The 17,715-nt window shown below is 40.5% G+C and overlaps 1 protein-coding gene across 1 annotated transcript in view; it reads left to right on the plus strand.

Moving 5' to 3' along the window:
• malrd1 (MAM and LDL receptor class A domain containing 1) overlaps positions 1–17,715 on the plus strand; it is a 93,929-nt gene that overhangs the window by 13,642 nt on the left and 62,572 nt on the right. Inside the window, exons 6-11 of the mRNA XM_017723269.2 lie at positions 7,549–7,674; positions 8,461–8,613; positions 11,618–11,723; positions 13,131–13,516; positions 14,882–15,315; positions 16,765–16,852. Coding sequence (XP_017578758.1) covers positions 7,549–7,674; positions 8,461–8,613; positions 11,618–11,723; positions 13,131–13,516; positions 14,882–15,315; positions 16,765–16,852 — 1,293 coding nt within the window. The remainder of the gene's footprint in view (positions 1–7,548; positions 7,675–8,460; positions 8,614–11,617; positions 11,724–13,130; positions 13,517–14,881; positions 15,316–16,764; positions 16,853–17,715) is intronic.

Here is a 17,715-nt window from a genome sequence, read left to right on the forward strand (position 1 = left end):
GATTGTTCCCACCTGTGTTTTCCACCTGCAATGATTGTTGTATGCTTGTTTGAGTTGTATTTTTGCTATTTGTTCTGTGTTTAGCCTGTGTTCTGTTAATCATGTCTGTCTTGCGTTCGTATTGGCCATTTGAACGTGGACTGTTCTGACTACGACCCTGGATTTGCCCTAAATAAAACTTGTATTAAAACTTATATTAAAAATAAACTTGCATCCACCTCCTCGCTCCCTGGCGTTACACATGCATGTAATGCATTTCAGTAAGTATTTAGATTAGTGCTCACTTAAGTGCTTTTCAAAAAAATCAGTTTGTGTTTAAATACTGTGAGCAACCCACGTAACCCGGCCGGGCTCAGCCTGAAGAGGCAATGTGGGAGGGACCATGCGGGCCTCACTAGGGGGGAGGAGCCAGAGCTTGTGTGGGAGGTTGAGAGGTACCAACTAGATATAGTTGGGCTCACCTCCCCCCCAGTGTCGGCTCTGGAACCAAACTTAAATAACTCCTTCATAGGGGTTGGTCCCTCTCCTACTCAGGGGTTGCATAGTGTAAGAGGCACCAGGCGGGACTGAGGAAACTCACGAGTCCCCGGCTGGCGGCCGTGCAGTTGGAGTTTGTCCCGGTGGACGAGAGGTTCGCCTCGATGCAAATTAAAATCGCAGAGAGGAAAACTCTGATTGTTGTGTGTGCTTATGCACCAAACAGTATTCAGGGTATTCAGCCTTCTTGGAGTGAGTGGGCAGGGTTCTGGAAAGGGTCCCGTCTACAGACTCCATAGTCTTAGTGGGGGACTTTAATGCTCATGTTGGCAATGACTGGGAGACCTGGAGAGGCGTGATTGGGAAGAACGGCCTGCCCGATCTAAACCCGAATGTTGAATTGTTATTGGACTTCTGTGCCAGGCATGGATTGTCCATAACTAACACCGAGTTCGAACACAAGGATGTTCATAAGTGTACATGGTACCAGAGCTCCTTGGGTCAGAGGTCAATGATCGACTTTGTTGTCATTTCATCTGACTTGGGACCATATGTTCTGGACACTCGGGTAAAGTGCTGAGCTGTCAACTCATCACTATCTGGTGGTAAATTGGATCAGATGGCAAGGAAAACTAATGGTCAGACCCAGTAGGACCAAGCGAATAGTGAGTGTGTGCTTGGAACGACTGTTGGAGGCCCCTGTTTGGAATGATTTCAACTCTCACCTCCAGGAAAGCTTTTCTCATGTCCTGGGGGAGGTAGGGGACATGGAGTCTGAATGGACCCTGTTCAAAACCTCCATTGTAGAAGCTGCTGGGCATAGCTGTGGCCAAAAGCTTGTGGGTGCCTGTCGGGGCGGTAACCCAAGAACCCCCTGGTGGACACCAGTGGTGAGGAAGGCCGTCAAGCTGAAGAAAGAGGCCTTTAGGGACTGGATGGCCCAAAGGACTCCCGACTCAGCAGAGAAGTACCGACAGGCGAAAAAGGTGGCAGCCGTAATGGTGGCAGAAGCAAAATCCAGGGCGTGGGAGGAGTTTGGCAAAGCCATGGAAAAAGACTTTTCAAGGAGGTTCTGGACAACTGTCCGGCAACTCAGGAGTGGTCGGGGTGGCTGCGCCCAAGCTGTATTTGGCAAGGGTGGAGAAATTCTGACTTCAAATGAGGATATAGTATGTTGGTGGAAGGAGCACTTTGAAGAACTCCTTAATCCAGGAGACATGCCTCCCTCACAGGAGTCAGGGCTGGAGGCCTCTGGCGGGTCAAGCTCCATTTCCCTGGTGGAGGTCACTGAGGTAGTTGGCAAGCTCTTCAGTGGCAAGGCACCAGGGGTGGATGAGATTCGTCTGGAGATGCTTAAGGCTCTGGATATTGTGGGGCTGTTGTGGCTGATGCGCCTCTGGATTGTTGCATGGACCTCAGGAACAGTACCCTTGGACTGGCAGACCGTGATGGTGGTCCCCATTTTTAAAAAAGGGGACCGGAGGGTGTGTGCCAACTACCAGGGTATCACACTGCTCAGCTTCCCTTGGGAAAGTCTATGCCAAGGTGCTGGAAACGAGATTCCGACCAATAGCTGAAACTCAGACTGAGGAGGAACAATGTGGATTCCGTCGCAGCCATGAAACAATGGACCAGCTTTTCACCCTCTCGCGGATTGTTGAGGGGGCATGGGAGTTTGCCAACCCAGTCTACACGTGTTTTGTGGATTTGGAGAAGGCTTACAACCGGGTTCCCTGAGAAATCTTGAGGTCCTCCGGGAGTATGGGGTACCGGGGCTACTTCTCTGGGCCATTCGATCTCTGTACTCCCAGGGTGAGAGCTGTGTTCGTATACTCAGCATTAAGTCGGACCCTTTCAGTGTTAGCGTTGGGCTCCGGCAGGGTTGTGCCCTGTCTCCACTCCTGTTTGTGATATTCATGGGTCAAGGCGTAGCCAAGGTCAGGAGGGCATTATGTGGGGAGGCTGGAGGGTGGCATCTCTGATATTTCCAGATGATGTTGTTCTTTTGGCTGAATCACATGGATGTCTCCAGCGTTCACTAGAGTGGTTTGCAGCTGAGTGTGAAGCAGTTGGTATGGGGATCAGCACCTCCAAATCTAGTCCATGGTCTTAGCCTGGAAAAGGATGGCATGCCCACTCCAGGTAAGGGGAAAGGGGAAACTCTTCCACCTTGCCCCAGGTGGAGGAGTTTAAGTATCTCAGGGTCTTGTTCACAAGTGATGGGAAGAGGGATCGTGAGATTGGCCACAGGCTGGGACAGGTGGCAGCAGTAATGCAGTCACTGTACCGGACTGTAGTGGCGAAGATGGAGCTGAGCCATAAGGCAAAGCTCTCTGTTTACCGGTCGGTCTTCATCCCGACCCTTACATATGGTCATGAGCTGTGGGTGATGACCAAAAGAATGAGATCACAAATACAAGCGGCGGAAATGAGCTTTCTTCGCAGGGATCGGGCTACATTCTATTTGATAGGGTGAGGAGCTTGGCCATCCGGGAGGAGCTCGAAGTAGAGCCGCTACTCCTTCGCATTGGTGTTTCGGGCATCTGTTTCGCATGCCCCCTCGACGCCTCCCGGTGGGAGTGTACCAGGCATGAGAGGGTCATCTGGGATTCTCTGCTCTCCCAACTGTTACTGTGACCCTATCTGGATTAAGCGGTTAATGACAATGATGATGATGATGACTGTGAGCAACCAATTCAAAGCTAATTCCACCTGCTTGCTAGGTCCCCAATGCTGGGAGTGTGAAAGATTGCACATGTCTCCGCTGAGAATCGTGAAATGCCATTGCGTTTTTTCAAAATGCTGCTAATGCAAAGTCATGCTAACAGCTCAACACACTTGGTAGAGAACGCTAACGCTAATCTGTTACACTAGCTAACAGATGCTCTTCAGACATTATTCAGCATTCTTACTTGTCTGGAGATAGCATAGGCCAATTGTCCTCTCTGGGCAATGGATGGCTGTCACATCACTGGGAATCAAACTCCTAATATCTTAAGGATAGGCCAACACTTAGACAGTTGTGCCACTCAGGAGCCTCTGAAAACCTTGTTTTTTATGAAAGTGCATACAATGGTGTCAATATGCTGTGGCTCTGAACAATTCTGAGCATTGATCAATTTCTTTATAGCCCAGGAGCCACTCAGCATTTTGCCATTACTGTATTGAACAAAACATAAAACCAGCCCATGAAAATCCACAGTAGATCACAGCTTTAAGATAAACAGCTTTAAAATACACAGACAAATGTTAATAGTCATCTCAGATAACATTGCTAGTCTAGTTTTTTTCATTTCATATCTTTTTGCTCAAAAAACTAAAGTTCATATAGACACAGTATGTGGGGAGTTAGTTAGCTGATACCAAACTAGGTAAATTCATAAATGATGTTGAATTTGAATATTATATTGTATTAAATTTATACAAGTAGAGTGAAATATGATGGCACAATAAACATAATGTAGCTGTGGTTTGTACTGAGACTGCTATGCAGAGTGGTTTGCTGTGAAACAGTTCAAACCACTCTCAATGACTTTTTAATATCTTCATTATTTAGTTATGTCGGCATTTTGAAAAATAATGTCATTCTCTTTTAATTACAGCTAGCTAACCTACATTAGCACGTTAGAATTAGCTTGAGCCTGGTGTTGAATAGCAAGTAAACTAGCTGGTTCACTCTACATCTCTAGCTAGGTAAACACTGAGTTCTTATTTTGTCTCTAAAGTGCATGAAAAGTACACTAATCAAAAGTAATTCAGATACCTGAAACACTTGGCTAACCTTCTCAACATGAGGAGATCGTTAACTACGCCAGCCCATGATTGTAGCCTTAATTTAAAGAAAATTATGAAATACAATATTAATCACAGCCAAAATAATATTAATGAATACTATCCATATTAAATAGGATATTTTGGTGTCAGCAAAGAAGAAGTGAGAAATATTGCACTTTAACTGTGAATGCTACTTAAAGGTGAAGATCACTTCTAACCATACAACGCTACTTGACGGTAGACACTAACACTACACCACTACCCCACAACCCAACACAATATAGCACCAGTGATAGTATAGATACTTTAGACTAACAATAAATGTCTCTCCTATCATAAACGTGACAGGTCCCAAAAGCCTCCTTGCACAGGCACTCTGCGTGGCCATGCCTCCTGTGCTCCTACCGCAGCACAAGCGAGTAGTGGGGTGCTAAAATACTGTTAATATGAATCGGTTTCCAATTAACCTTGACTATAAAAATTCGACACATGCAGATTACACAATGCTAATTAGTCCACAAAAGCTTCCATTACTTGTTATCCACATTAACCTTGTGGCTCCAGCACGTAACTGACAAAGTAAACTAACCCAAACATGGCTCCACCTGGATTAAAATTGGTGGGGCAAAATGTCTACACGTGATTTTTCACCAAGCTATTCTGTCACTTCTAAAAATAACTTTAAAAGAGATATTTGGTTATTATGATCACTTTTTAATTGCTGGAGACTTCAATATTCACGTATGCTGTGAGTCCAAACCGTTGACCAAAGACTTCCTAGACCTGATTGATTCTTTTAATCTTACAGAGTCTGTAAGTGGCTCGACACACGACAAAGGACACACGCTGGACCTTGTACGCTCTTTTGGCCTGGATATTAACGTTTTAGACATATATGAAACATATTTCTCTGATCGTTATGCGGTCTTGTTCAGTACAAAGCTGTCTCGATGTCAGACTGAACCATGTGCCCCAGTGCACAAAATACGCACAATAAATTCTCAGACTGCTTTCTTGTTCTCGGCGGCTATTTGTAAGTCTGAGTTGATTACGCTGGACTATAGTCCCAATTCAAGTCCTGATGAATTGCTTTCTCTTTTTAATTCGACTTGTACATGTAAACTGGACTCTACAGCCCCTTTTGCATTGAAACGCGCAAAACCTGCATTAAAGCCATGGTTAAATGATTATACTCAAGGACTCAGACGTGTATGTAGGTGTGCTGAGCGCAAATGGAAAAAAGATCGTCTTCAGGTATCATTACAAGTGTTAAAAAGCTGCATTAGAGAATACCAAAAGGCTGTTACATCTGCAAAAAAGTGACTATTTCTGTAATCTTGTCCTAAATAACAGTCACAAACCTCAGTTTCTTTTTAATACTCTTAATTCTCTTTTAAACCCCTTAAACACCTTCTTTAAACTCTGTGAACATTTTCTGAAATGTTTTTATTGATAAGATATCTAGTGTCAGACTGCCCCCTTCACTCTGTGCCATAGACCCATCTTTTGCTCCATTGTGTTCTGCTACTTTTGAAAATTTTGAGCAGGTGTCTGTTTCTTGCTTGACAAAAATAATTAAACAATTAAGACCCTCTTTTTGTCCTTTAGACACTATCCCACCTCGCTTTCTCAAAGAGGCAATTCAAACTCTTGGACCCTTCATTGTCAAAATTATAAATTTGTCCTTGATGACTGGCTCTGTCCCAGATGCATTTAAACATGCTGTGATCCAACCACTCATCAAAAAGCCCAATTTAGATCTAAATGTGCTGTCTAATTTCAGGCCCATTTCCAGACTCACATTTTTATCAAAGGTTTTAGAGAAGATTGTCTATAATCAACTCCAGTCTTACCTTGATACCAATGGAATTGGGTTTAAATTGCAGCATAGTACCAAAACTGCTCTTTTAAAAGTTTTTAATGATCTGTTTTTAGCTGTTGACTCAGGGAAATCTGACAGCAGCGTTTGACACAACTGACCACAACATTCTTTTATCACGCCTTGAAGCCTGTGTAGGCATCAAAGGAACAGCCCTTCAGTGGTTCCGCTCATATCTGTCAGGCAGAACCTTCTTAGTACACATGGGCCAGTACTCCTCCTCTGTGTCCCCCTTGTACTGTGGGGTCCCACAAGGTTCAATTTTGGCCCCAGTTTTAGTCGCCTTATATATGCTTCCCTTGGGTTCCATTTTAAATAAGCACAAGGTTTCTTTTCACTGCTTTGCAGATGATATTCAAATATATTTACCAATAACCGCTGCTGATAGCAAATCTTCCCTGAAAACTCTGATCGATTGCCTGAGTGATGTGCAGTCATGGATGAATGTCAACTTTCTGACATTAAATAACAGCAAAACAGAAATAGTGGTATTTGGCAATGATAATCTCCTGCCCAACATAAACACAGATAGTACCATTGGCCCACTCTTCTCTCATTGCAGCTCCCATGCAAAAACCTTGGCATGATCTGTGAATCAAAGTTTAAATTTGATAAAGTTCATCGTGAAGACAAGCTATTTTCAGCTGAGACTTCTTGCAAAAATCAAAACTTATCTGCCACAAAGAGAGCTTGACAGAGCTATCCATGCTTTTATTACATCACGGCTGGACTACTGCAACTCTGTCTATATCGGTGTGGATCAAGGCTCTCTCCAGTGCCTGCAGAATGTTCAAAATGCTGCAGCCCGCCTTTTGACCTCAACAAGAAAACGAGAGCACATCACCCCTGTATTGGCCCCCTGCACTGGCTCCCAGTTGCTTTTAGAATTCAATTTAAAATTTTAATGATTGTTTTAAAATCTTTAAACTGTTTGGCACTGGCATATTTGACAGAACTGCTGCAGCCTTATTGTCCAACCAGAGCTCTAAGGTCTGCAGATCAGCTCCTCCTAGCTGTTCCCAAATCTCGGCTCGTGTCTAGAGGAGATAGAGCCTTCTTGGTAGCGTCTCCAAAACCCTGAAACAGTCTGCCTTTAAATGTGCGATCAGCTGAGTCTCTAGAACAGTTTAAAGCTGGTCTAAAACACATCTATTTTCTTTGGCATTTCACCCAAATTAATTCTCCATTTCTTCTTTTATTCTATGTGTAATTTCTATTTTTTATTGAGTTGTTTTTAATTACTCTTTTTACATTAGTCTGTATTTATTGTGTGATTTTGTTGTTTAGATTTTATTTATATTATTCCATTATTATTACACTTTGTACAGCACTTTGGCCAACTGATGTTGTTTTTAAATGTGCTTTAGAAATAAATTTGACATTGACATTGACATATTTTTGTCTTTGTTTGATTACAGTGGGAAAGTTTCCCCCCTCTTTACATCCCTCTCAGTTTGACTGTGGGGCAGGAGTGTGCGTGGAGGCAGAGAGAGTGTGTGACTTCACTCCGGACTGCCCCCATGGAGAAGACGAGGCTGACTGTCGTGAGTATCGTGTGCTAAGGTGTGATAATAATACAGGCCTAAAGACAGCAACTTTGCAAAGTGAGCTCTAATCTGCTACTATATTATAATGCCACATCCAGAACATGATGAGAATGAAAATACATAATGACCATGTCAGCAGACCTTACGCAGAAAGATAGGAAGAGCACAGGAAGACAGGAAGAGAATGAGTCTCCAGAGTAATGTAGAACCACGGGGATGACGTCAGCTGTCAGCTGTGCTCTGGATCAGAATCATTACTGATAGTTTCTGTATTTTTTTTTATTCTTATTCTTATTTTGTTGTAAGTAGTCTAGAGATTTAACTTTAATTTTTATTATTTATAATGTTTATAATGTTTATACTGTTTCCTGTTTCTATTACTGAGTGTCTTACTTCTATTGCTCTGCTGCTGTAACACTGAATTTCCCCACTGTAGGACTAATAAAGGATTATCTTATCTTATTTTCATATTTTCTTTTTTTTCTTTTTTTTTCCCACAGTATTTGACAACAAGAGGTGTACTTTACATTGTATAAACAATGATGATTGGTTATTTATGTGTCACTGGAAGATTATTCAAATGGTGTACTTACACGTTTACATGTTTACTGTTTGCGTGTCATCACATAACAACATGGAGCAGTCCGTTATAACCATAACTAAGGGCAGAGGCTGCACTGAATAGATGTGACTGTTAAGAATGACTTTCCTTCTCTTACAAAGTTACCATTTTGGAGATGCAAGGTTTTGTAACACCAGCAATGGCGTATGTGTGTTCTGCAGCTGCACAGTGTGACTTTGAGACAGACTCATGTGGTTGGCAGGAGTTCGCTTCAAGAGATGGTTTTGACTGGACCAGGAGCTCACCTGTGAATGTCCCTGCAAATGTCCAACATCAGGCACCTCCCAGAGACCACTCTACCAACAGCAGCAGTGGTGAGTAGCACAACTCGCATATATAAATGAAAAATAAAAAAAAGAAATATTTTAATATTAATTATTAATTATTAATTAATTAATATTAATTACTAATATACATATTAATTATTGTAAAAAAATACATCTACAAACTTGGTCAAAGCATCCTGATTTACTGCTACAGACCTTTGAAGTCGTGTGTCATTCGGTATTCGCCGTCATGCACTTATGAGGAACTCCACGTCTAAGTGGGCTTTACCAATGACAAAAATGCAGTTTTCAAAAATCATCTACATAACACCCTGGGGTAGACAAAAATGAGCCCAATCCAAATCCTGCATACACATTTCTACAGAATGTCACTAGATCCTCTGAATTACGAGGTTGTTTAGCAGTCACAGCAGGAATAGTGCTACAGACATGCACCAAGCAAACTTAAACTGCTGAGCACAGAAATGACATCACAGGAAAATAAGTCTGTTTGTAAACTTCAAAACTGATATATACAGGGGTGATTTAGTGATTGTGGGGCTCAAGGCAAAACACAGGAATGGGCCACTGGATGCACATTTTTAATTTAACTTCCATCAGCACTGCAAAAATGTCTAAAAAATATATAATCTTAAATCTGGTGGATATTTCTAGTATTTCTCATTGTGAGACATATTGTAATAATATGGTAAGATTATTTAACTACGTCTGGACACTTTCTGCTTGTTTTAAGTCATTCTATTAAGTTAAAGTATCTTATATACTTTTTTCAATAAGTAATAAGTAATGTAATCCCATTACAGCTTGAGAGAAGTAATTACTACCTTGTAATGAATTACTTAAAAAAAAATTATTCCAACTTTGGAACACTAGCATTATGTACAGACTGCTGAGCCTGTGTAGCACTCTGTTCTGATGGAAAACATGTAATGAGCTCTGAGAGTGAATCGATGAGCTTTCACTTTCCTCCCTCTCTTTGTGTTTCTCTTCTTCACTTGGATATTTTAGTTAGATGAGTGAATTGCCTTGTTCATAGCACACTGTCTGTATGTGGTTCTGTCATCACATAACAACATGAAATCTATTATGTAAACCATGACTGAGGGGTGGGCTGCAATGAAATTGCTAAATTATTGCTCAATTCCTGATTATGTGGTAGTGCTAGCTACTCAAACTAGCTACTAAAGCCAAAGAAACTTTCAAATAGAGAAAAGTGCTGAGACCCGGAGTTCCTAATATGGGCATGATGGCGACCACAGAATGATGATATGGGTTGACCTGACATGACATGAGCATGTCTATGTGCAACTCTCAGTGTAGAACAAGTGGATTTGGTATGTAGACTCATTCCTTTCTGTAAACCAGAGACTCAGGTGTACACATGGACATGCCTTATACCCTATAGGAAACCACTAGGACTAGGGATGTGTCATGGTTTCATGAGCCCAAATCAGCTGATGATGTACGTGACGCATGCAATTCATTCATGTGATGTTGCTGAGTAGTATGTGCACATGCGGGTCATTTCAGGACGCCGGTTCATTCACATCGTTAATTTAACTATTCACAGAGAACAAGTTTTCCACAAACATTCGCCCCTTTCCCATCCGCTCCATCAGAGCGCGTCCCCTCTGCAGCGGGGAGGCTCTCACAGGAGTTCCTTCTTCTGTTTCACTAAAGACCTTTGATTGTAAAATTTAGTTGCAATTCAATTTAGATTTTTTTTTTTATTTATTTACTTGATGAAAGCGAAATTGATTTCATTTTGTTATATTTCATTGCTGCTACTTTACACATCCTTGATTATACATTTTTTTACAGGAAAAATACATTGGAGTTTTACTCTTTTTGTATTTTGTATTAGAAGGAAAGTTCATTAATGCGGTGAATTAATCTTTATTGTCTTCATTATTAGTTAGCAAATGCATGGAACAACCTCAAGCTAAATTTAAAAGCTAATAGATATAAAACTTACTTGGTAACGTAGTGATTCATAATTCAAATAATCGATTATTTGTTTCAGTAATCGATAGACTATTCGTCTTTCAGATTTGTCATTTGTTGCAGCCCTACTTGTAATAAATGTCAAAATCTGTCTCCTCCGAATGTGGTTTGAGAGATCTGCTTCTAATGCATCCTGGCAGTGTTTATAACTGGGTTTTCATGTGGCCAAGTGAAATCTGAACGTGATCCAATTAACAAAATAATAAATAAATAAATAGATAAATAAATAAATAAAAATAATAATAACATTTTAATGCAACATGTGTAAACAAGCCCAATGTGCTATATATCATCATGAAAATACATATAATCATATTTTTCTTATTTTGCAGTAAAGGTGCTAGCTAGGCTAGTTTACTAATGGTTAGTCAGAGTATAAGCATAAATTCAGACAAGACTGCACAACTGCCATAAACCCCATTAATCTCTGGAATAAGTGCTGGAAGACTGTGGAGATCTGGCCACTCCACGTGTTCTCAAGCTAATCTGGGCCATAACCTTTCAGTGCTTCAGTGTGGCTTTGGCAATGTTTCACTCAAAGGTCAATTCCCATTTGCGTTAGATTGAATTTTTTTGCCTTATGCAGCAGCTGTTCTGTCCGTGTATTTGGCACATCCGGCTTTACTTCACTTTCTTCCAGTATGACACAGAGACTGCCCCTGGTTTTACTAAAGGCTGTGGACTACTTTTGGAGCTTTCTCTTTAGAGTAGACCCCCTGAGGCCCTCAGTGAAAGGAACTTATGGCATTGCTGTTTGCAATTTCTGACCCAGAAACTCAGGTTTGAATATCCCACTACAAGAACAATCATATACAGCAGATAAAATGCTGAATGTACACATCCTTATCCTAGTGTTTTGCTGCACTGATATATTTAGTTTGAAGAGATTGTAAATCTGTGGTCTTGCCTGTCTTGTCTCTTAATGGTTCCTTCATTTTTTCTCTCTTTAATGTGCCTAGCAGCTCTTACATTTCTCCAGCATCTGGTAAAGCTTGGCATTGACATTGATGTAATGTTTGTCTTGCAGGCCATTTTATGTTTGTCCTGAGGAACAGCAGCAGTTTTTCTCAGCGTGCTTTACTTCGTAGCCCCATATTCCAGCAATCAGGCTCCAACTGTACCATGACCTTCTGGTAAACGAAGGGGGGCTTTTATAAGTTCCCAATTTTTTCCTATTTCTTAGCTAATTTTTATAACTTTTCTTACCTGCTGTAAATGATTCAGTGACCACTAAGACACTGTAATGGCTGTTATGTAGTTATGAGAGTGAGTCATTTAAAGTCACTTATACATGCTCAGTTGAATATTGCTGCAAAGTTGGACTGCTTTACAAAAGAATTGGAAAAATCCCATTCAACCTAATGAGACCTCGGAGTGCACAACTCAGTTTTGTCAAAATACTACGGGGTCCTGCTGGCGACATCCTGTATAAATTAAAATAATGCGTGGGCATGATTAGTAAGGTGTGGGGACGAGATAATTAAGATCATGCCTGCTAAATCATGGCCATGCATTGGGATCTCATTCCCACACCTTACTAAGTCATGGCCACCCAGTAGAATCTCATTCTATTGAGACTTCTGTTGGGACCATGACTTATCTTGTTCTCACATCTTAGTAAATCATGGTGACACATTATTTTTATTTATACAGGATGTCACCAGAATTTAGAATGTGTTCATTTGAGATATTCATTTTGTCACACTTTTGGGATGGACTGGATGCAGCTTTTTGGTGATCAAGCTAACTTTAGCATTGGGACAAATGTTGCTGTCATTGACAAATTTCCCTAGTTTTGATTTGATACAGTTGTATGCAAAAGTTTGGGCACCCCTGGTCATACATATTGTTGATGTTCTTAGTGAAAAGAAAATAATAACCTGGAACACACTTAAATAAGTTCTTTTCACTAAGGAAATCAACAAAATATAAAATCTGACTTTTGTTCTGCCACTTTTAATGCATAATTATTTTTTATTTGCTAAAATTAAAATATTGAAGAAAAAAATCCTATAAAAATGTGCCCAGTGCATACATTTAGACAGCTTTTCAGTGTTATTACTGTTATTACTGTTATTGCTTTTGAGGATACAGTGTTAATTTGGCTCAATATGCTTTAATCTAAGTCAGTTGTGGGCAATTTCCAATACTTCATAATTATTTTTTCCAATCTGTTAAATTCAGCAAATAAATAATTGTCCATTAATGTTTGCAGAAATATGTTGTATGCAAGTTTGTTCCATATAGAGGTGCTAATCACTTCTTTTTATTTACACACAGCTGTAGTCCAGCCCATTAGTGTAACATTTCAAACTCAGTGTAGTGAACAGAAAAAAAATATAGCAGCTTGACATGAATAATTCACGTATTTGAATTAATTGTGCAGTACAGTGTGTCAGCAGATTCAGATTTTTATCAGCATTCTGTAAAGCTTGTCCAACCTGGCAAAACATGGATTGGTCAGTTGGGCCCACATACAGGCCATCAAAGTTTAAATAGGTTAAAATATTTACAAAGTTAAACTGACCTTTTGTCTATAGGCATTACAACGCTGGTCTGTCTGTTGGCGCTACCAGCATGAATCTCCGAGTTCTGAATCTTACTGAAGAATCTCGAGTGAAGAATCTCACTGTCCTGTGGCAGACATTCTATCACCAAGGAAACCTCTGGCAGCCAGTGACAGTGCAGATTGGCCGGCAGACCAGTCCCTTTCAGATATCAGTGTCCAAGTTGAGTCTGGGCGTGTATGATGGCATCTCAGCCCTGGATGACATCACTTTTCATAACTGTTCGCTGCCAGCAGCTATGGACAAGTGTCCCTCTCCTGACCACTTCCACTGTAAGCATAGCCGGGCGTGTGTGGAGCGCCTCCAGGTCTGCGACCTTGTGGATGACTGTGGAGATGGAACAGATGAAGAAAACTGCTGTAAGTCTTCATTCTAATACAGCTGTGACACATGTTGACCCAGACGGAGGCAAGGACGCTGGTATAATCAGGGAGGAAGTAAAATGGAAATGTTTTATTTTTTTACTTGGGATTTTTAGGAGTATTTCACAGAGCAGGATTTTTGTGTTAGTTTGATATCTTAAAGGGGCATTTTACCCTAAAACTAGCATTTTTTTAAATCTCTTTTGGACTTTATTCATCCTAGTTTTAAATCAAGCAAATCCCACTCTAGAATCATGTTAACAACAGACAGGGGTACCAGTAGGAATTTTGGGATTCTATGCATGGGGCCCTTGACTCACTTCATTTCCTTCAGTAGAACGTGCATGAAAACATCAAAATTTTCACAGCTTTTATTATAATTCTATAATTGCAACCGCTCCTCAACATGCACCAAGCTGTGAATATGCACATGTGGCACATGACTGTATATCAATATTCTGTTTTGAAATTTTGAAATGCTTTCAAAAGTGCTTGGCTGTCATAGCAAAACTCTATAATAACTGTTTTTGACTAGTAAAGACAGAAATATATTTAACAGCCCAGTAAGATTTCTATAAATCTGAGCAGTGGATCATGAAGTTAATCTGTGGAATAATAGAGATGTGATCTGGATTTCGTTAGTCATGTTTAGATGTGACATGTTAAATCTAAAACAGGTTGTGACATTGTAAAAGTAGAAGAGAAGCTATGTTTTACTGGCTAATATAGCTAACAAGCAATGGAAACTTGAAGCGTCTCAACTTCATGAAACAGCCAATCAAAATAAAAAAAAATCACATGATCACACCACATGACATACTCTTAAAAGATTTTCACCAGATCAGTGGACGAGAATATAAAACAGAAGATAGATACTGGGTGGTTGAACAGGAGCTCCTCGTCATTACTTAATAAATGGGTTGGTAGTTTTTAATTTTGTTAGGTTCCTGAGTGATGACAACAAACATAAGCAATTTTTTACAGAGCTCAGATTTATTTGCGATCCAGTGCATTAGTTATCACAACAGAGAAGAAGCAATTCTATAACCATATATATTCTATGACCATAATAGCTACTTAAAGACTTATTGTTAAAGGTTTAACAGCTCAACAACTCAAATATATAGTTACAAAAGATAGATATATAAAAGACTCTGATCTTTTATCATATATGAAGATGATTAAAAAAAAACTACAAATATGTGAATTACACCTCATGGATGACATATATAGTGAGAACATTACACTGTATCTAACAGAATAAGCTGGTAAATAGGCTAACTAGTACAGTAACTGAATGTGTTGCATGCAACTTTGATTGTTCTTGGACTGCATGTAATCACTCTCACTCTCTAATACCAGCCTCAGAGCTGATGTGCAATTTTGAAGAAGGATTATGCAGCTGGACTCAGGATGAAGAAGGAGACATCTTTGACTGGAGCCTCATCCAGGGCCCCACGCCCACTCCCAACACAGGCCCCTTCAAGGACCACACATGGGGCAATGTGAACGGACAATACCTGTACATCGAGTCCTCTGCTCCTCAGGAGTTTAAAGACATGGCTGTCCTCATCAGCCGACCGTTCCAGCCCACTGTCCTCGGAGATCATGGCACTGGGCCTCCATGTGTCTTCCGCTTCCACTACCACATGCTGGGCAAACACATTTTCCACCTTGCCGTCTACCTCCGCACCAAGACTGGGGGGCGGGGCCACATGCTGTGGTTTCGCCGCGGCGAACAGGGCAACCTTTGGCACAGAAAGACACTGTACCTCAACAGTGCACGACCATTCCAGGTGACATGCTCAGTTCCAAACTTCCACTTTTGCACAACAGTGTCTTTTGTATTGTACAATTCTGTGGGTTCTTAAGGAGGTTTGCACTGGTAGAGTTGAGTTTTGTGTGGATAAAACCACAAGGAGAAAAGAGTATAATGTAATGCAGGGTAGCTTGAGACTGAACACTGACATATTTGACGATAAACAATAGCTTTATTTATTTTCTGATTCTGATATTGAAACAATTGAAATTGTTCTTTTAAAATTACTCAGCCATTTTAATTGACACTTCATTTAAGATGGTTATGTGAAAGTAGGCCATGATACTGGAACTATGAAATACACAGCTAACAACCTCACATCACACAGTATGAATCTGTGCTATTTTAGGACAGATTTGTTACAGTAATGAATCAGATTTATTCTTTTTCGTTCCAATACCCATTCCTGCATTTTTTTGCTGATATCAGCATGATATGGATGCCTGGTACTGGCTGAAAGCCATCTCTACTTTTATCCTTTTTCACTTTGTTTTACAGTGAATTTTTCAAAAAAAAAAAAAGACTCTCATATTATGCTTAAATTTATATTGGGGAGAACAGCCTGCTAGTTTTATGGGTCCTTTTTGCTGAGTTGGTTGGATTAGATCTAGGGCTTCCTTGCACTAAAATGGGAACTGCGTAAAAGCGCTAAAACCTTATAGCTCAATTTAATCTTATTGTCATTGTATCTTTTCACTATGAGCCAAGACACCAAACGTCTCCCAAACTAAAAAAACTCCTGAAGAGTGCTAATTAAATACATGTATGTTATTTATGACCTAGGACTCAATAAACCTGTTCACCGATGTTGCCTGACAGCAGCCCTGCAGAGTGTTTCTACACTTAAGGATTTTCCATGTGGTTAAAGAAAAAAAAACAAGTTATTAATCACTTTGTTGTTTTGTTTTTGCTAATTCTTGATTTCAAAACAACAGAGAATGCCCAGCATGGGAAAGACTAGAATTCTTGTCTCTAAGGTGTACATTATTCTTCAGGGTTTTATTACAGCTTGTGTAGATTTGTTTCACTGCCTTCAGTAGACAACACCTTATTAGCAGGATACAGTGGTGCGCACACACACACACACACACACACACACACACGTACACACTCTGAGCACTGTCATTCATCTGATAACTGTAATCAGATGTTCTCTAAAGCACTGTAACCTTGGTGATGTCTGCGATCAGCAATATTGAGCCCTCTACCCCAGAGCTATAAAACTTTCACCGGTAGTTCATTAAGCGTATGCAGACACATAGACACACACACACACACACACACACATGCTGCAAATGTAGCCATGGCACCTTATAAACCCCTAGTTGAGTAATTTAAGGGGGGTTTCTCTTGTGATTTTGCTCTCTTTTCATCCCAATCTCTCAGCCTCTGTTTTTTCTTTTTTCTGTCTCTCTTTCACTCTCAGATTCTAGTAGAGGGCACAGTAGGAGATGACTTTACAGGAGATATTGCTATCGATGACCTGTCCTTCTTGGGCTGTGAGCCATATGAAGGTAAGCGTGATACACTGAAAAAACTGAAAGAGCCCATATCATAAAAAAAAAAAATTCCATACTTTTCCATTTTCCAATTTTCCATTTGAAATTCATTGTGGCTTTGATGTCACGTTTTTGTATGACCATTCATTCAGCCAGCAGCAGTTTAGCTTCACCCATTCACCCTTTGAGGTGATAAGGCGTGTTGTTACTCCAGACAGCCTGTTATTGTGGTGGAGATGTTGGAAGAATAGATTGTCCTGCTCTTGCTGTTCCCCAATTTTCATTTTGAAAGAGGCACAGTACAGGTCAGACAATCAGAACAGAGGTCATTTATGTGTAGAAAATGACAAAGTATGTGGATATCTGACCGTCATACCTCTATGAGCTTATTAGGCGTTCCATTTAAAAATCATGGGCATTAATATGGAGTTGGCCCCCCTTTTTAGCTATAACAGCCGTCACTCTTCTGAGAGGGCTTTCCACAAGATTCTGGAGTGTGTCTGTGGAAATTAGTGTCCATTCAGTCAACTAGAGCATTTGTGAGGTCAGATAATGATGGACAAGAAAGCCTTACTTTCAATTGGTGTTCTAATTCATCCTAAAGGTGTTCATTGAGGTTGGGGTCAGGGCTCTGTGCAAGTCACTGGAGTTTCTACACACCAAACTTCATAAAGTTGGAATTATATAATTGTCTAAAATGTCTATGTATATATAGACGTATTAACATTATCCTTCACTAGAACTAAGGGCCAAGCCCAAACCCTGAAAAACAGCCCCAGGCCATTATCCATCCTCCTCCAAACTTTACTGTTAGCATGTTACCATGCATTCTAAGTAGTACTAAGTAGTAGTTCTCCTGGCATTCACGAAACTTAGGT

Source organism: Pygocentrus nattereri, chromosome 2 (genome assembly GCF_015220715.1).
Source record: "Pygocentrus nattereri isolate fPygNat1 chromosome 2, fPygNat1.pri, whole genome shotgun sequence".
NCBI classification, from domain to species: domain Eukaryota; kingdom Metazoa; phylum Chordata; class Actinopteri; order Characiformes; family Serrasalmidae; genus Pygocentrus; species Pygocentrus nattereri.